The sequence below is a fragment of the Phyllobates terribilis genome, unplaced genomic scaffold (genome assembly GCF_046119375.1).
Source record: "Phyllobates terribilis strain yellow unplaced genomic scaffold, ASM4611937v1 Scaffold_13__5_contigs__length_258822181, whole genome shotgun sequence".
NCBI classification, from domain to species: domain Eukaryota; kingdom Metazoa; phylum Chordata; class Amphibia; order Anura; family Dendrobatidae; genus Phyllobates; species Phyllobates terribilis.
In genome coordinates, this window is record NW_027362773.1 from 91,783,180 (window position 1) to 91,804,209 (window position 21,030).

Consider the following 21,030-nt stretch of genomic DNA (forward strand, 5'->3'; position numbering starts at 1 on the left):
AAATGTACAGCTCAGTTTATGACTGCAATGAGGTCTGATGTGACGGTGAAATGACGCCATCAATATTTAACCCTGCATATTCTTACTGAACATATCTAGAAAGGAAGACTTTATTCTACAGAACCAAATATTGAGGAGCGATTTGTGTGATTAAATGGATCACAGACAACAGGTAAAAGCAAAAGTCATAAAACGTAAAAGTTTTCAGAACACTTATGAAAGTTTCTCAAATCATAAAACTTTTCTATACTGTCAATAATCAAGCACTTAGTCTAGAAATGAAAGCAAGACAGGAACAGATGTCCTTTAAGGACGAGATTGGAAAACATGGCTGCCTTTTTCCAGAAACAACGCCCCCCATAAGATCTGTTTAAAGTTGTAACTCGGCTTCATTATAGCTAATGAGACCAAGAGGCAAAACAGACAACCTATGGACAGGACTGGTGCTGTTATGGGAAATGTGCGGACATGTTTCACTTATCAGCACATAAGCAGTTAATAATGGGAAGACTTCCCCTTAAAAAGACATCATAGATATATAATTGCCATAAAGGGATGGATAACATCCCACTGATTGTTCATTGCAGTTGTTAATAACATGGTTATACCTAATGTCTATGTATACCTCTTTTTTCTACAGCCCTGAGGTATAATAATTAAAATGACAGTAACTATACCGTACACGCAGGCTGCGTTACTATCGCGCCGTCATATCTACTTATACTTTGCAATCATTAAAAAAAAGCCAATCAATTGTATCTTTATCTATAATCACATCACATTAAATTGCATCATATCAGACACCAAACTATATTCTACTTTTATTTTTCCAATATCCTTATCGATCACTTTCGCTAAATCCACAAGTTTCAATCTTGTATTATCAACACAAAAAAAAAGTCACAATTATCAAACCCAAGGACAAAGTTAACAATCGACTCCAAATCCAAATGTTTCCTTCACCGTTTCCAGATTTTTACGACAAAGTAAATTACTTTTCACAATTGCGGCATTTGCATTGTATAACTTTAGGTAAAAGTTTGTACTCACCTTTAATACGGTCAGTAGCAGCCAAAAACTTAACATTGTAAAAAGTTTTAAACTTTTTTTTTTTTATAAACTTTTTTAAAGGAGACGATCCGTCATAAAAAGAGCCGAGATCAAAAAGTGAACCAGGTCGCTAAGACGCTGTTTATACGGTTCTTGGTGTTATCGTAGCTCTTCCAATGTATATCTGTTCAGCTAGTGAATGCGACTGTAGGAATTGAAGGTGGGGGGAGGGCAGAGCTCATAATGCTGGAGGAGGAGCAGTGATCACAAGACTGGCTGCACACACCCTGCACAAACCTCCTACTGTAATACAGTCACAGAAAACTCTGCAGGGTAAATATTTGCTTCATACCTGCAATTGTCATGTAAATTAGTGCTATGTACAGACCTTGTGGAGCAAAATGTTACCATATTAAGTGATAGTTTCCATTCTCATGAATGCACTGTTACATGTAACTGATTACGACAGTAGGTCTTGGAGTAGGTTCAGCCTAAGGACTCATTCTGAAGTTCAATTTTTTGTGCGTAAGAGAAAATTGGACCGATTATTCTGATTAGACTTTGACCAGAGTTTCGTACAAGTTTCATCTGATTTTCTCGTACGTGTAGAAATTAAAAAAATACATTCTCTACTTTCTCCCTTCTGATAGTCCGTTAAAATACTTTCTCCCTTCTGATAGTCCGTTAAAATACTTTCTCCCTTCTGATAGTCCGTTATAATCGGACCGCACTCGGATGTCATCCTAATGTAGTCCGATATTTTTTCACAGACCCATTAACTAGAGATGAGCGATGTTCGACTCGAACTGTTCGCCAATCTCAAATTCGAGCTGTTTTGGGCGGTGTTCGAGCCGTTCGGCGAACACGAACGATTTGAAAAAAATTCGGCTGTTCGAGGTTATGTTCGATAACTGTTCGTGCACCAAAATCATAACTGGATTTTTTCTCAGTAATGATGAAAATTAATGTTAATACGCAGTTTGAGTGTACAGCGGGGCGGGGGGAGGGGCAGGGGATGGATCTCTGCAGGAATAATGAAGATCTCCATTTTTTTTTCTCTTTCCCGCATTTGCAGTGGGGAGGTGCAATCTGTCAGCCTATCAGCAGCGCACACACGGAGCGAAGTGCTTTTTTTCACACAAGCAAGGGCATGTGTCATTGGCAGTGTATGTCACATGTCCTTGCCCTATAAGACCCAGCCATTTTCCCTGTCGCCACCATTTTCTCACTGCTGCAGCTGCGTGTTAGACGGCACCGCTGTTGCTGTGTGTGCTATACCTTGTTAATTTCAAGCCAATTTTCGCACAAATCTACAGATAGCTTGGGAGTAGGGAATAGTTGTGATTGCAGTCCTTTTAAGGACTAGGTTACAGCATTTCCTACGACTTTTATCAGGCAGGTCTGTGCTCTTAAATAGATAGGTTGGGAGTAAAGACTAATTGTAATTGCAGTCCTTTTCAGGACTAGGTTACATCAGTTCCTATCAGTTTTTGCCAGGCAGGTCTGTGCCAGTGCTGTGCAAGTTTTTTTCACAGCATTTGGCTGAATCTAGCAAAGCTAATCCTTTTTGGCCTATTGCAGAGTGTGTTAGTCAGTGGAGTAGCCTATCTGTGTTGCAAGATATACCACCTGTGTATAGAATACCAATTTTTTTACTGCACCTAGTGAAGTAAAACCTTTTGGGCATAGCATCATTCTATTAGTCCATCTATACTGACCTCCATCAGGTTGCAAATTGAATATAATTTTTTTCTGCATCTAGCTCTGAAAAAATATTTGGGCTTCTAGCAGTGTGTGGGACTTGGTCTATTAGTCCATCTATACTGACCTCCATCAGGTTGCATCATTCTATTAGTCCATCTATACTGACCTCCATCAGTTTGCAAATTGAATATAATTTTTTTCTGCATCTAGCTCTGAAAAAATATTTGGGCTTCTAGCAGTGTGTGGGACTTGGTCTATTAGTCCATCTATACTGACCTCCATCAGGTTGCAAATTAAAAATAATTTTTATCTGCATCTAGCTCTGAAAAAATATGTGGGCTTCTAGCAGTGTGTGGGACTTGGTCTATTAGTCCATCTATACTGACCTCCATCAGGTTGCAAATTAAAAATATTTTTTATCTGCATCTAGCTCTGAAAAAATATTTGGGCTTCTAGCAGTGTGTGGGACTTGGTCTATTAGTCCATCTATACTGACCTCCATCAGGTTGCAAATTGAATATAATTTTTTTCTGCATCTAGCTCTGAAAAAATATTTGGGCTTCTAGCAGTGTGTGGGACTTGGTCTATTAGTCCATCTATACTGACCTCCATCAGGTTGCAAATTGAATATAATTTTTTTCTGCATCTAGCTCTGAAAAAATATTTGGGCTTCTAGCAGTGTGTGGGACTTGGTCTATTAGTCCATCTATACTGACCTCCATCAGGTTGCAAATTGAATATCATTTTTTTCTGCATCTAGCTCTGAAAAAATATTTGGCCTTCTAGCAGTGTGTGGGACTTGTTCTATTAGTCCATCTATACTGACCTCCATCAGGATGCAAATTAAAAATAATTTTTATCTGCATCTAGCTCTGAAAAAATATTTGGGCTTCTAGCAGTGTGTGGGACTTGGTCTATTAGTCCATCTATACTGACCTCCATCAGGTTGCAAATTGAATATAATTTTTTTCTGCATCTAGCTCTGAAAAAATATTTCGGCTTCTAGCAGTGTGTGGGACTTCGTCTATTAGTCCATCTATACTAACCTCCATCAGGTTGGAAATTAAAAATAATTTTTATCTGCATCTAGCTCTGAAAAAATATTTGGGCTTCTAGCAGTGTGTGGGACTTGGTCTATTAGTCCATCTATACTGACCTCCATCAGGTTGCAAATTAAAAATAATTTTTATCTGCATCTAGCTCTGAAAAAATATTTGGGCTTCTAGCAGTGTGTGGGACTTGGTCTATTAGTCCATCTATACTGACCTCCATCAGGTTGCAAATTGAATATAATTTTTTTCTGCATCTAGCTCTGAAAAAATATTTGGGCTTCTAGGAGTGTGTGGGACTTGGTCTATTAGTCCATCTATACTGACCTCCATCAGGTTGCAAATTGAATATCATTTTTTTCTGCATCTAGCTCTGAAAAAATATTTGGGCTTCTAGCAGTCTGTGGGACTTGTTCTATTAGTCCATCTATACTGACCTCCATCAGGTTGCAAATTGAATATAATTTTTTTCTGCATCTAGCTCTGAAAAAATATTTGGGCTTCTAGCAGTGTGTGGGACTTGGTCTATTAGTCTATCTATACTGACCTCCATCAGGTTGCAAATTAAAAATAATTTTTATCTGCATCTAGCTGTGAAAAAATATTTGGGCTTCTAGCAGTGTGTGGGATTTGGTCTATTAGTCCATCTATACTGACCTCCATCAGGTTGCAAATTGAATATAATTTTTATCTGCATCTAGCTCTGAAAAAATATTTGGGCTTCTAGCAGTGTGTGGGACTTGGTCTATTAGTCCATCTATACTGACCTCCATCAGGTTGCAAATTGAATATAATTTTTATCTGCATCTAGCTCTGAAAAAATATTTGGGCTTCTAGCAGTGTGTGGGACTTGGTCTATTAGTCCATCTATACTGACCTCCATCAGGTTGCAAATTAAAAATAATTTTTATCTGCATCTAGCTCTGAAAAAATATTTGGGCTTCTAGCAGTGTGTGGGACTTGGTCTATTAGTCCATCTATACTGACCTCCATCAGGTTGCAAATTGAATATAATTTTTTTCTGCATCTAATCCAGACAATAGTTTTGGCCTAATACCACAGTTTGGCCACTCAGCTCTGCTCGGTTCCCATCCATTGTTTTTTTGTGCAAACAAGTCCAGAGTTGTGAATTAGTTAACCACCAAAATGAGTGGAAAAAGGCCTGCTGCTGGTGGAAAGGGGAATAGGCGTGTTGGGAAGGGGAAAAAAGGTTCTGTCCGTGGGGTAGGTGTTAAAGCAACAGTAACATCTGCAGAAGAAAGACCATCTTCCAGCCAAACTAAAATGTCTACTTCTTTTAGCGGACAATGTGATAAGATCCCTTTCTTACGGCCACGCCAATCGCTACAAATTCCAGATGAGGCACAAAAACAGCAGGTGCTTCAATGGATATCAAGTGCTCCTTTAAGTGGGCTCTCCTCCACATCAACTTCAACATCACAAATACTCCAGTCCTCAGAGGTGTCACCCCAATCGCACTTGCTTCCTCACAGCTCCCAAATCTCCAGCTGCCCGTCTGAGTATGAGGTAGAACAGATGGTTGAGTCTGCAGAGCTGTTTACTCATACTATAGCCCGGGAATCAGAGATCGGCTCCAGCGCCTCTGTGAATCCAGACGAGGAAATGATCTGCACTGATGCCCAGAATCTTTATGAGTCGGATCCAGGACCAGACGCAGAAGGTTCTGACCATAATGTAGACCCTCGTTCCCAAACTGTAACTCCTGTTGGTGGAGACAATGAGGAAGACGATGATGAGACTCAAACACCTGATTGGAGCGACAACTTTAGTTTTTTGTCAGGGCAGGAACAGGTTGGCTCTGAGGACGATGGGTGTGATAACACACAGGGTGATGATGATGAGGTTGGAGATCCCACTTACTGTCAACCCACAGTCAGCCAAGAGATGAGGTCAGCAGAGGAGGTGGAGGAGAATGCTAGTGACTACGAGGTCAGGTTGCGCCTTCCTGGACAGAGACGTAGTACTGGAAGCACGTCAACAACTGCATCCTCAAACACAACTCTGCCTCTCACCACAAGTCATGGTGGCTCTTCAGGTCGCATGGGTGCTAAGCCTTGCATAGCCTGGGCATTTTTTCAGATCGATAAAGATGACCCAACTCGTGTTATCTGTAACATTTGTCAGCAAAAGCTAAGTAGAGGCCAAAAAATACATAGTTTGAGTACTTCATGCATGAACCGGCACATGGACATGAAGCATAAGTTGCAGTGGGAAGCTCACTGTGCTACAATGCGGCCTAGCCGGCTGGGCCAACCACCGTCTGCCACATCTTGTGCATCCGCGGCCTCTTCATCCTCTGTGACTGGGGAGACAGCAGTCACACCTGTTTTGGGACGCAGACCTGCCACCTCTTTACCCGCAACAGCCAGCGTGATTGGCAGGTCATCATTTTCTTTGGAGGTGGTAACACCAGCTGGTGTTGAGCGCTGTCCGACATCCATAGCACCACCTTTGGATCAAGGCAACCTAACATGTCCACCTGCATCTTCCTCACAGACCGGCAGTTTGCCGGGGACACCCTTATCAACCCCGTCTAAGCACAACAGCCAGCCCTCGGTCCCTCAGATGTGGACAAGTAAAAGACCATTTCCTCCTAGCCATGAGAAAGCTAAGAGGTTGAATTTCACCATCTGCAAGCTCTTGGCTACAGAAATGCTGCCTTTCCGCCTGGTGGACACAGAGGATTTTCGAGACCTTATGTCCGTCGCAGTGCCCCAGTACCAGATGCCCAGTCGGCACTACTTCTCAAGGAAAGGTGTGCCTGCGCTCCACCAGCATGTCGCACACAACATCACCGCTTCTTTGAGAAACTCTGTGTGTGACAGGGTGCATTTCACCACAGACACTTGGACGAGTAGGCATGGACAGGGGCGTTACATGTCGCTGACTGGGCACTGGGTAACTATGGTGACAGCAGGACAAGGGGCTGCTGTCCAAGTCTAGCCGTCCCCACGAGTTGTGCGTCAATCCTCTTTATCTCAAAGTTCCTCCACTGCTTCTGCCTCCTCAACCTTCTCTTGGTCCTCCATCTGCACCCAAAGCCTGTCTGGTCATGCCACAAGCTTTCTAACTGCGCAGAAGGGATCCTGCACACCTCCTTACTATGCTGGCAGTAGGGCTCAACATCATCAGGCGGTTTTTACTTTGAAATGTCTGGACAATGTGAGTCACACAGCTGAGGAGTTGTGGTCAGCTCTGGAGAACCAATTTCATGAATGGTTGTCTCCACTGGACCTGAAACCAGGGAAGGCCGTGTGCGACAATGCTGCAAACCTGGGTGCAGCCCTTCGCCGGGGCAATGTCACACACGTGCCTTGTATGGCTCACGTGTTGAACCTGGTTGTCCAGCAATTTTTAGCCCACTATCCCGGACTTGATGGCCTTCTGCAGAGGGCACGGTCGCTGTGTGCTCACTTCCGCCGTTCGCATCCCGCAGCTCAGCGACTTACATCTCTACAGAAGTCGTTGGGCCTGCCACTTCACCGGCTAAAATGCGATGTGCCTACCCGGTGGAATTCAACTCTGCACATGTTGCAGCGACTGTGGCAGCACCGACAAGCCCTGGTGCAATACGTTCTGACGTATAGCCTGGGCCAACAAGATCCAGAGGTGGGGCAAATCACGCTGGAGGAGTGGTCTCAGATCAGGGACCTATGCACCCTTCTGCACAGTTTTGAAATGGCGACGAAGATGGTTAGTGCTGACGATGCCATTATCAGCATGACTATTCCGGTGATTTACATGCTGGAGCACATGTTAAACAGAATTCGCAGTCAGGTGGTGGCACAAGAGGAGGTGGAGGAAGTAGAGGAGGAGGAGTTGTATGCGGAAGGGCTAACATCTGCAAGGTCCAGATGGTCGGCAGCACCAAGGCGGCAGGCATGTGAGGGTGGGGGAGATGGTTTTACCAGGGCGCATGGTAGCAGCCAAACTAGTGAGGAAGGTGCAGGAGCCCAGGAAGAAGTGGAGGACGAACTGATGGAAGACTCATCAGATGAGGGAGACCTTGATCACATTTCTGTTGTGCGAGGTTGGGGGGAGAGGACAGAGGAAGGAAGCATGATTGTTACCTCGCCACCAACACAACAGGGACTTGGTGCTCCTGGATGCGCAAGACACATGAGTGCCTTCTTGCTGCACTACCTGCAACATGACCCTCGAATTGTGAGAATTAGAAATAATCCTGACTACTGGGTTGCCACACTGTTAGATCCCCGGTACAAAAGTAAATTTGCAGAAATTATTCCTGCCATAGAAAGGGATGCACGCATGCAGGAGTATCAGCAGAGACTGTTGCAGAATCTTACATGTGCTTTTCCACAAAACACCAGTGGTGCACGTAGTGAATCTCACAGTTCCAACTTGCCAACCGTGGGACCGTCGAGTGTTCAGCACTCAAACCGTAACAGAAACACAGTATCTGCTGGTAACATCAATTTTGCGGAATCATTTCACCACTTTTTTAGCTCATCCTTTGCAAGGCCACAGGAGACAAGAAGTCTGACACATAGTCAACGCCTAGAGACGATGGTACAGGAGTATCTCCAAGTAAACATTGAAGCCATGACTGTGTCACTGGACCCTTGCTCTTTTTGGGCTTCCAATCTGGATAAATGGCCGGAGCTAGCCACTTACACCTTGGAGATCTTGTCATGCCCCGCAGCCAGCGTTCTGTCTGAACGTGTGTTCAGCGCTGCTGGTGGTGTGCTGACAGATAAGCGCACGCGGCTCTCCACTGATAATGTAGACAGACTCACATTCATAAAGATGAACAAATCATGGATCCGAAATGACTTTTCTACCCCTGTGTCATCCTGGGGAGAGTAAAAGCTTGATGATTGGTTAAAATCACCTCACCAACCGTTTTAAGCTTTCAAATTACTAATCATGTTTATCTGTATCTTGGCTGGAAAATAATTTGGGCTTTGTAGCAGTGTGCAGCACTGATTCTATTAGGCCATCTATACTAAGCTCCACCAGATTTAAAATTACTAATCATGTTTATCTGTATCTTGGCTGGAAAATAATTTGGGCTTTGTAGCAGTGTGCAGTACTGATTCTATTAGGCCATCTATACTAAGCTCCACCAGATTTAAAATTAATAATAATTTTTAGCTGCATCTAGCCCGGAAAATAATTTTGGGGCTCCGAGATGCGCAAGACACATAAGTGCCTTCTTGCTGCACTACCTGCAACATGACCCTCAGATTGTCAGAATTCGAAGTAATCCTGACTACTGGGTTGCCACACTCTTAGATCCCCCACACTCTTCGATCAACCTTTTCATTTTAATAAAGACCAAAAAAATGGTCATTTTTGAAATTATAAGCATTAGCAGGTTATTAGAAACTGAAATCAAACAGTTTTCAACTCAAAACTTTATTCTAGGTGATGGTACATTTGCACTTAGGACCCCTTGTTCGAAAGCAGCTTCTGAACTCTCTCGTCCATTGAATTTGTCAGGTTTTGAATGGTTTCTGCTTCAATTGTTTTGCATGAGGACAGAATACCCTCCCAGAGCTGTTGCTTAGATGTGAACTGCCTCCCGCCATCATAGACACTCCTTTTGATGATGCTCCAGAGGTTCTGAATGGGGTAGAGGTCAGGGGAGCATGGGGGTCACACCATAAGTTTGTCCCCTTTTATGCCCATATCAGCCAGAGATGCAGATGTGTTATCTGCAGCATGAGACGGTGCATTATCATGCATGAAAATGATCTTGCTGTGGAATACACAGTTCTTCTTCTTGAACCATAGCAGGAAGTGCTGTTTGAGAAACTCCACATACATTATGGAGTTCATCTTTACCCCTTCAGGGATCCTAAAGGGGACGACACTCTCTCTCCCCATGAGTCCAGCCCAAAACATTACTCCACCTCCTCCTTGTTGGCGCTGTAGCCGTGTTTGCGTGGGGTGTCCATCAACCAGCCATCCTCCACTCCATCCATCTGGACCATCGAGCGTTGCACGGCACTCATCCGTGAACAAAACAGTTTTAAAATCAGTCTTCATGTATTGTTTGGCCCACTGGAGCCGTTTCTGCTTGTGTGCAGTCGATAGAGGAGGTCGACAGGATGGCTTACGCACAGCTGCAAACCTCTGAAGGACCCTGCATCTTGTTGTTCGGGGGACGTTGGAGGCACCAGCAGCTTCAAAAACTTGTCTGCTGCTATGACAAGGCTTTTTTGCCGCTGCTCTTTTAACCTGACTTAATTGCCTGTAGGAAAGAGTCCTCAATTTGCCCTTATCAGCACGCACACGTGTGTACTGTGAATCAGCTACATACTTCTTGTTTGCCAAGACACTTCATCCTGATCATCGCACAATGTTGATTGTATTCATGCCTTGACCTAAACACTCCACAATTTGTTGCTTCTCAGCAGCCGACACATCCTTTTTCTTTCCCATTTTGGCAGAAAATGTAGGCTGCTTAATAATGTGGGACAGCCTTCTTAAGTAGTCTTGCCTTTCATTGGACACACCTGCCAAACTAATTAGCACAGGTGTCTGCAATTGTTTACAGTGATATAAAGAGTCCTGACACACATCACCATCAATGAGTTTAACTGACAAACAAACAAATTCTTCCCTTATCACTCCTAAACACTTTTTGCATAATAATTTGGAACACAGTGTACATGTGCTTTTCCACAAAATACCAGAGGTTCACGTAGTGAATCTTACAGTTCTAACTTGCCAACCGTGGTCTGTATGGAGTTGTTCAATAAAGGGCCCAAAATTAAGATAACATAGACGGGAGAGGTCTCTATGAATAGGAATTCCTAAGTATTTGATACCCTGTGAGGGCCAGGCAAAGGGAAAGTTGGACTGGATGGAATCCTGTATGGATTTGGGGAGGGAGACATCGAGGGCCTGAGACTTCACTGCATTGATTTTAAAATTTGACCATGTAACTAAGTGATCTATTTCAGCCATAACAGCAGGGATGGATATATATGATTGAGTGATATATACTAGGACATCATCAGCAAATAGAGAGCACTTGTACTCAGTGCCTCCCACCTCAATCCACCTAATATTGGGGTTATGGCGAATTGATGAGAGCAGGTGCTCCATCACTAGGATGTATAAGAGAGGGGACAGAGGACATCCCTGCCTTGTCCCATTGGTGATTATGAAAGGTGATGAAAATGTTCTGACACGCCCCCTGGGCCTTGGGACACCCGGAGTCGGACCCTTTTTGGTGGATGCTGGTGGTTGTAGTCTCCGTGGCGGCGACCCGGTTCCGTGGCTCAGGGCGGTCAAACCAGTGGCGGAACTATTTATGTGGTTTTGATGTTTAAATGTCCGACTACGCCACCCGTGGATTGCAGTCAGAGTGAACCGCCGCTGCAGGGCAGACCGCTGAGGCTGGTGTTGTGGGTGCAGCAGAGCATAGCATAACTCCCCACGGGAGGAGTATAGCCTCAGGGCAGTGTATGCAGAGGATAGGGGTGATGGTGCAGGGCAGCAGCAGTAACGACACGGAGTCAGTGATGCAGTCCAGGGCCTTTATTCGCAGTTCTTATTATCCAGACCACTTCGGCAGGTAACGGCTGCCCACGTCGTACTGTGCTCACCAGGTGAGGGGCTCAGACAACTCCCAGATAACTTTGGAGCGCTTCACAGGACCCCCTTTGTGTGTCCTTTGTCTGGCCTTTCTTACCAATCCTTCTGTCCGGCTGCCTCGGGCCTCCTCTTGGTAAACTTGGCGCCAGTTTCCCTGACCCTATGTGGTGCCTTCCTAGCGGGTGTAGCGAGGGGCTGCGCCACATAAAATGTCACAGCCTCCTGTTTCTAGCTGAGGGTCGTTTCCTGCCTCCACTAGTTTCGGGGACCGGTCTCCCCCTTTGGCCTGACCCCTCCACGCAGGTGGATTCGGGCGTGCGGTGGCGACTCGCCCGTCCGCACCCCTGGGATCCCTTCGTTCATCGTTCCTGGAGCCTTCTCCGCTCCTTTTCCTTCCTTCTCCCTCTTCCAGGCCTGGGCCTCTGTTACTAGGCCCGCCTCCAGAGCAGAGCTCATGCAGGGCCCCTGCTCCCTGTCACTTCTGCTCAGACTTCTCTGCACTGAACTAAGATGGTGCCCACCTTTTATACTCCCTTCTCAATGCACCCAGGAACTGCTTCCTCCCTGCTCCTGCACTACAGGGTTCCCCTTCCTCAGTGTTCCCTCCCCCCACTCCAGCCAGGGACAGGGACTGTCGCGCCCATCTCAGGGGCATATTGGTCGCCCTGCCCCACGGCAATGTGGTGTAATGCATGCAGCAATGTGGTGTAATGCATGCAGGTGTCGGGTCCTGATCCACACTCCATCCTTACCTGAGAGTGAGATATCACACCTCTGGGTGAGGTGCAATACCTCTGTAGCAACCGAGCCCTCAGGGTGCTACAGTTCCATTTATCTTCAGCCTAGGTGACGTATTGCGATACAGGGCTGTGATTTTGGCTATAAAAGGGTCCCCTAGACCCCTACCCCAAGCTTTTTAAGAGAATAATATATGGCGTGCCAGGAGACTCTATGGAATGCTTTCTCAGCATCCAACGAGAGTATCTAATTACAAATTTTTAACTGCATCTAGCCCAGGAAATACTTTGTGCCTAGTAGCAGTGTCTGCTAGTCAGCGGATTATCCCGGCTGTTAAGCAAGCTACACCACCTGTAGTTTGGACACTTAATTTTTTCAAAGGAAATGCTTCGGGACCACGGGATACTCAGTGAAGAGCATCAGGAGGCACCCCAAGGCATAGGGGCTGGAACTGGCGGTAGGACGCCTTGCGGTAGACCGCTGAGCTCGATCCTTATAAAAGCTTTTTAACTGCAGCAGCTTTAGTGGACGCTACTGGAGCTGGAATTATGCGGCTGCTAGCATGAGACTTGCCCTCCAATAGATCCTTGTAAAAGGATTTAAAGTGTATTCATTCAAATTAGAGAGACAATTTAAATTAAAAAGCTTAGAGCTGCCTCTACCACAGGGGGTTCGCTCGACCCACCAGCGGACAGGCACCAGTATTGGGAGAGGGGGGCTGGCCGTCAGGGTCCACCGCGGCTCTGGCACAAACCCGGCGACACGTAGGTGGCACGAGCAGGAACGGACTGGCCGTGTCGGCTTCTCACTTTTTGGATTTTAGAAGGGCATGACATGCCTATATCTGTGTCTCCCCCTCCTTTTACTCCTCCACCTCTTTTCTTTTCGCATGACTATATGTACTTGTCACTTTTCCATGCGTTAGTTATGTCTTCTGAGCAGTTTGTCAGCTTTTGGACACCTTTGAAGGTGTTTTCTATGTGTTTCTATGTGTTTTGTTTGCCTGCCATTGGTTTTAACGGTGTTCGAAGGTGTTCGACGAACTGTTCGGCGAACACACGGGTGTTCGACGAACCGAACCGAACTCGAACACTACGGGGGTGGCTCAACACTACCATTAACATGCATTGTGCGATTTTGATCCTACCGTCGGATCAAAATCGCACATGTCTCTTATATTTGCCGTGGACCACTTGGTGCAAGAAAAAAATCAGACATGTGAATATTCCCATAGAATGTCATGCGTATGAGTGCTATCCATGAAAAACACGCATAACACTTGGATGTCTGAATGAACCCTTATAAGGTGTCCCACACGCAGGTGACTCACGCGGTTCATGGTCCCAGTGTGCCATGGGTCGGCCTTACCTAGGAGGGGCATAGCTAAGCGGCTACCTGGTGTTCACATGAGCTTCTGATGGTGAAGTAAGGCTTGAGCTGCAGGTAGCCGCCAGGTATGACATTTAGGCGGGCCCCAGTACTGAAGCTGCTGAACCCAAGGGTCACGCATGCGGACATGGACTCAGGCTCCGTTTAGACTACTTTTCGGGCAGGACGGATAATGACACGGACTCCCAGACAAGACTGGATTCGGAGACTGGTTTTAGCAGTCTGGACATACGGACTACACGTTCAGGCACTGGTCACACACGGACCAGGGGACGAGGTTCAGGCACTGGCCACACACGGACCAGGGGAAGCATCATTGGTACAAGTTCTTCCTTTTAGTACCAAAGGCATATGTCAAAAACTGTAGTTATGATATAGTGGAAGCATACAGTGTACAGGAAAAATAAAACAGATTAGTTGTGAGCAATACGAAAATGCATATTTTTGCATATTTTAGGAAACCAATCCTACCTCTTAATTCTTGAATTCTTGTTTCTTATTGAGTCCCATAAACCCAAGTGTATAACTTTCAGCCCCATAGCCCCTGCTTTATTTATATCCGGCCCCTCGCCATGTCGTCTGTCTTTTCTATAGTGTAACAGAATGGCTTGTGGTACAGCGCCCCTAGTACAAGACCACACTGGTAACAAGTCAGTTCATGACCTTTCTTACTTCCTAAATCTTCCCCCATCACCTGTGAGTGATATTATTGAGAAGTGGAAGGAGCCGCTGCAACTCAGCCACGTAGTGGAGACCCCGTAGCCTTACAGAGCGGGGGGGTCTGAGTGCTGAGGAGCAGAGGGCAGAAAAGTTACCACCACTCTGCTGACTCCATAACTGCAGAGTCCAGACCTCCTCTGGTATCAGCACAAACACTGGTCGAGCTGCTGCATGCAGCTGTACATCACCAAGCACAATGCTGAGCGTCGGATGGAGTGGTGTAAAGCCGCCACCACTGCACTCTGGAGGAGACGTGTTCTGTGCAGTGATGGATTGCACTTCTCTATGCCACTTGTTATATCCGTCTTTTTAACAAACCTAGCATTATAGTCAGGGATATTAGTCAAGTCAGGCACACGTTTGCAGTCAGTCGTTTCGGGGAATGAGGTGCCTCTGATGTGGCTTTGGGGAGGTGACTCTCATTAAGGTCAGTTGTGTATGGAGTTTCATTGTATCACTCAGCCAATCAAACTCTGTATTAACGTGAAGCAAAACAGCTGTCTACAAATAGGTGGTTGGCTTGGCTAAAACCCTCAGCCATTTTACAAGTCTCATTAAAGTTTTGCATATTGACTAATAGAGTAACTACTAGTTGTACTAGTGAGACAATCTGCAAATTTGGGTTGGAGCATTGTCAATATGACTATTCATAACTGGTCTTCAATATCATCCCCCCCAAAGCAGCATCAAAGTCTGCTAGCTAAACTTTGTGTGTGAAACACCCGTGGACCGATCGTTGTCTCTCTTTACTAATATTCCTGGTCATGTTTCACTTGCAAAACTTGTATTGGACATTGATTTAAAGTCTGCTACCTCCAACAGGTGGGCTTGGTGAGACAGCTGTCTTCCCTCTCGCAGGGAGCTAATTTGCATACCTTTTCCAATGAAGCATTGCCAATAAAACTCCTAAATGAAAGGTAAAGTAGATTTAAGAAGTTGTTGTGCAGTTATAAATATGTCAAGGCACACAAATGCGTGATGTGAGCATGTTTCTTTTGATTTTACTGTAGTGGGAACCCAGGGCCGGAAGCAGGTTTTTGTGGCCCCTGGCGAAAGAGTCTCAGTGGCCCTTTTAACACATACCATGATTCATGATGCACAGATACGACAGAGAAATATAAGTATAGAACAATGCATAGATTTTACTTCTTACATTACATGAGGGATATCTATTGTAAATCCACAATAGCTCAGAAACTGCCGAATCCTCGCAGCGCACAGTGCAGACCGGACAGTATAGTCCTCCATACAGTATTATAGGCACCACATAGTCCTCCATACAGTATTATGGACCCCATATAATGATCCATGCTGAATACTGGCCCCCATATAATGCTCCATACAGAATAATGGACTCCATATAATGCTCCATAAAGAATAATGGACCCCATATAATGCTCCACACAGATTAATGGACCCCATGTCTTGCTCCTTACAGAATAATGGGCCCCATATATTACTCCATACATAATAATGGACCCCTGTGACGACACAGCTTTTCTTCTTAATTATGCCAGACATACTTTCTGATGGCCAAGAGCAATATACCTTTTTTATGTTGACTTTTTTAACCTGTGTTCTTCTTTGGTTGATTAACACAGACTATTGTTTGAATAATCCTGAATGTTAACACTTGAGTTAAAATGCACTGCAACTCATTGTCTGCAAATCTTGCAAGATAGGGTCAGGGAGCATTACTGTTTGATAATATGCTGATTATGTATTATACCAGCCCAGGGAGATGTTGATTCGCCAAGCAATGGAGGACAAACTATGCAAGTTGATTAAATGCTCAAACAATGAATCATGAGCTCTTTCCACCTTCGGCCCTGACCCTTGATCTGTGAATGATGGCTGCAAGTACAATTGTAATTTATAAAAAGGGGGTCTCTGCCTCTATTTGGGGTCATTCTACAGCATGTCAGCTTATGGGATTTTGGCACCAGCTGGAGGAATACAGATCGGCTCCATTGACCATTAATGAACCCTCAGACGTCTTGAAGAATCCAGATTGAGACAATCAGGTCACCTGGCCCCAGACTTCACTAGTTTCCTAAGCTTGTCATTACCTTCTGTCTTTGGGGTCACGCCAAAAGTGGGGTACCACTGGTGGGGGTAGTTGGCCCTCGAAGCCCGGAAATTGCAGCTACTCTATTCTCGGCGGGCCAGCGGAAGAGTGAGGACGCTGTAATTTACACCATCTTGGGTACTTGCTGGGACTGTTCTATCTGTTTATTGTCTGCTTTGTGGTTCAATAAAGTATTGCCACACTGTTTTACCCTCACCCTGTGTTATCTGAGTAGTGTTACTACTCCTTACAGAATGATGGGCTTCATATAATGCTTTCCCGTGTTTTCACAACCCCATGTAATGTTCCATACAGAATAATGGGCCCCATATAATGCTCCATACAGAATAATGAACCCCATATAATGCTTCATACAAAATAATGGGCCTCACATAATGCTCCATACAGAATAATGGACTCCATATAATGCTCCATACAGTACAATGGGCCCCATATAATGCTCAATACAGTATAATTGACCCCATGTAATGCTCCATACAGAATCATAGACCCCATATAATGCTCCATTCAGAATAATGGACCCCATATAATTCTCCATACAGAATAATGGACCTCATATAATGCTCCATACAGAATACTGAACCCCAAATAATGCTCCATACAGAATAATGGGCCCCATATAATGCTCCATAGAGAATAATGGGCCTCATATAGTGCTCCATACAGAATAACGGGCCCCATATAATGCTCCATACAGCATAATGGACCCCATACAATGCTCTGTGCAGAATAATGGGTCCCATATAATGCTCCATACAGAATGGGCCCCCATATAATGCTCCATACAGTATGGAACCCATATAATGCTCCATACAGAATGGGCCCCATATAATGCTGCATGCAGTATGGGCCCCATATAATGCTCTATACAGTATGGGCCCCATATAATGCTCCATACAGAATAATGGACCCACATAGTGTTCCATACGGTATAATGGACTCCATATAATGCTCCATACAGAATAATGGACCCCATATAATGCTCCATACAGAATAAGGGGCCATATAATGCTCCATACAGAATAATGGGCCCCATATAATGCTCTATACAGAATAATCGGCCCCATATAATGCTCCACACAGAACAATGGACCCCATATAAAGCTCCATACAGATTAATGGACCCCATATAATACTCCATACAGAATAATGGACCCCATATAATGCTCCATACAGAATAATGGGCCCCATATAATGCTCCATACAGAATAATGGGCCCCATATAATGCTCCATAAAGAATAATGGGCCCTATATAATGCTCCATACAGAATACTGGAACCCAAATAATGCTTCTTACAGAATTATGGGCCTCATATAATGCTCCATACAGAATAATGGACCCCATATAATGCTCCATACAAATAATGGGCCCCATATAATGCTCCATACAGAATGGGCCCCATATAATGCTCCATACAGTATGGGCCCCATATAATGCTCCATACAGTATGGGCCCCATATATTGCTTCATACTGTAAGGGCCCCATATATTGCTCCATATAGTATGGGCCCCATATAATGCTCCATACAGAATAATGGACCCACATAGTGCTCCATACAGTATAATGGACCACATATAATGCTCAATACAGAATAATGGACCCCATGTAATGCTCCATACAGAATAATGGACCCCTATAATGATCCATACAGAATAATGGGCCCTATATAATGCTCCATACAGAATAATGGACCCCATATAATGCTCCATACAGTATGGGCCCCATATAATGCCCCATACATTAAAAAAATTAAAAATCAAATACTCACCTCTCCTCGCTGCTCTGCTCCAGACTCATCAGCGACGCCGTCTTCCGGCTCTCTGCACTGTGACTGCTCAGAGCAGAGGGCGCGCTGCAGGGACGTCATCGCGCCCTCTGACTAGAAACGTCAGAGTGTTACCAGACGCGGGAGACGCCAGATCTGCGGAGGAACAGGGAGAGGTAAGTATTGCAAGTGACGGAGCCCTGATCAAGCATGGGGGGGGGGCACACTTGCGGGCGCTGGTGCCGGGCTCCTTCGACTCACGGGCCCCATAGTGTGCTGGGGTCCCCAACGGCGATTGGGCCCCCCGCTTGATCAGGGCCCCGGGACTCGCCTGGGTGCACCGGGTGGTGACGCCGGCCTTGTGGGAACCATTGGAGAGAGGAGAGGGCAAATTCTACTGCAAGTATTTGGACTGGTGCAGCCAATAGAATAGGTCAAGTCCATAAACATGAGCAGTGCACAGAAAAAGAGATCCAGGGGGAAATAAGAACATCTACAATAATGATTCTCTATGGAGCTGTTATATACGCCTCGTCGACTTCATCAATTAGGTGGGAATTACAAGGAAAACACTGCAAATAAATTATTCTTGCAGCAAGCAAACTATGTTGCTAAAGTGAAATTGTTATACTATACTCTTAAAATAATAATTAACTAATAATTAGCAACCAAACTGGTTACAAGACTTACATTCATAAAAAAAATGTTTAAAAATAATTTACTGTAAAATAAATACATTTGGAACCTTTCAGAAAACAACATTAACTTTAATATTTGTGTATTGCATAAAAAAAATAAAATTGTAGACTCTTCTTATACTGATTGTCTGTGTTATTGATGACACTATCGGAGAACAATGCAGCGAAACATGGAAAGTCCTCTTGCATAACACACTCTGAGACGTGGAAACAAGCTGACCGTACAGGTTTTGTCGGCTTTTTTATACAATGTGAAAAGAAAAATACTGAAATAAACATTTAGTCCTCAGGCATACAGCATGTATGATGAGAGTGACACATTTTATACTTTTACTCTATCGTGAGCCGAAAACTGGCATCAAGTAGAGATGAGTCAACCCGTTAGGTGGTAAATTATAAAAGGGGCAAAAGGGCACTGATCTGAGGGCCTACACCATTGGCCGCCTTTATCACCCTATTCCCCTCTTATTTAAAAGGTTGTTATAATTTACTTATGGAACATTTAGAAGGCCAATTAAAGAGCGGGATTAGGAACCACAGTGATCCCTGCCGTCCTCAGTGCAGTGTTTACTAGCTTATGTAGGAACTTGTAAGCTCTGCTCCTATTTGACCACTGTTCCAGGCAGCAGGGGTGACCGGAACTCTTGGCAATGAGTTGTGAACAATAATATTAAAAGGTGAGCTACTGGAAGAAGAAATGAAACAGTAAGTACATTGCAAAATGTTTTATTTTGCAATGTCTAGATAACGAACCCTTATCAAGATGATCTAACCTTTTAGAGTGTCCATACACATTGGATAGCTGTTAGCAGAAAGCTCATGTAATTGACAGCTATCTCTCCTGAGCACCCTTATACACATGAACTCTTAGCCAACGGGGAGAGAAAGCCGCTGCCAGACATCCTCGGCAGCGGCTTATCTTCCTTAAGAACAAAAAAATTAGGCTGCTCACTCCTCCTTTATCCATAGAACCTGCTAAGCAACAACTATCATCTCCTATCTTGGTAATGGGAAAGGCGGCCTTCAATAAAGACAAATTTTACAGATTTCACCCATGAAATGAGATTGAAAGATCAGTTTAGAAGGGAAAAGAGACAGATTTCTCTGATAGGATATATTCAAAGTTGCTTATTTTCTTGTGGAATATTGATTTATAAAATAAAAATTCAAAGTGCTGACCCTTCTTAGTCCCAAACGATGATGGGCGGAGGGGGAATCAGGTCCCACCAAAATTGTTGGATTTAATGTGTATGGGGGCTTTTAAATCAACTTCATTATACCTTTATGATATGAGCACTACATAACAGTGCCAAAGGAAGTATGTTATGCGATTACTGTGTGGCACAAGGTATGGTTCACTGTCTGGCAGCATTGTAAGTACAGTACAGTATTTTTTAGCTGCATCTGTATAGCGCCATTATTGCTGCACGATATTATATGGCTCTATTGCTGAAACTGTATTATTCTTCATTTTCTCTATGTAGAAAATAAATGAAAATAAAAATGACCCTGAAATGTTTATCTATGGGTCTCCACAAGACTTGACGTGGCCCTGCAGTCAAGAGACACACAGAATATGGTATTTGCAAAAATTGCAGAACTGTAAAAAGGTTACTCAAACCACATTATGATACTTGTGACGTTCTAGGCAGGGGCAGCAGTATGAGGTCTAGATCAGTGTGGGATCGATGTGACTTCTAGTGCACTTTATGTATGAAAGTAAAAGTGCAGCAAAACGTCACCAAGTGACATAGGGGAAGGAGAGGAGCCACAGCGACTTGGTTATGTGACCTTTGTTTCCAACAGGAAACAGCTTGATTACTGCTCTGCAAGGTGGAAAATTGCGGAACCTATTATGTTCTGACATGTTTATATTGTGCGTGTCGTTACACAGACAAGAATTGGGTGCAAAAATCGATTGCAACATATTTGACCCAAGGGGACAATGACGGTTTACCTTGTCTTCCCTCCTCCCCCTCTCTGGGCAGTGACAGCTGCACATAACAGAGCATGCTCACTACACTCTCACACCAACTGCAGCAACCTGTGACTGATGGATAGAAACAGAGTCGTTTCCAGTAAATATTTTAACTCCTTAAATATGCAATATATGGTAAAATACGCTGTTTAATGCTAGGATGCACACTCTTGCACAACTTCTATTATCTGAAATGTGTTTAATCTGCTAAGAGGTCTCCTGTAGATCTATAGATGTAGAAAAGGAAAACAAAGTAT

The 21,030-nt window shown here is 44.4% G+C and overlaps 1 protein-coding gene across 4 annotated transcripts in view; it reads right to left on the minus strand.

The window, feature by feature from the left end:
* LOC141173776 (uncharacterized) overlaps positions 1-20,808 on the minus strand; it is a 64,647-nt gene extending 43,839 nt beyond the window's left edge. For 3 of the 4 annotated variants that reach the window (XM_073658190.1, XM_073658189.1, XM_073658187.1), the window contains exon 1: positions 20,753-20,808. In XM_073658190.1, coding sequence (XP_073514291.1) covers positions 20,753-20,797 — 45 coding nt within the window. In that variant the 5' untranslated portion in view covers positions 20,798-20,808. Of the gene's footprint in view, positions 1-1,050; positions 1,287-20,752 lie in introns of those variants that run through there. The other variant, XM_073658188.1, reaches the window with a different exon arrangement.
* Between the last annotated feature and the right edge of the window lie 222 nt (positions 20,809-21,030).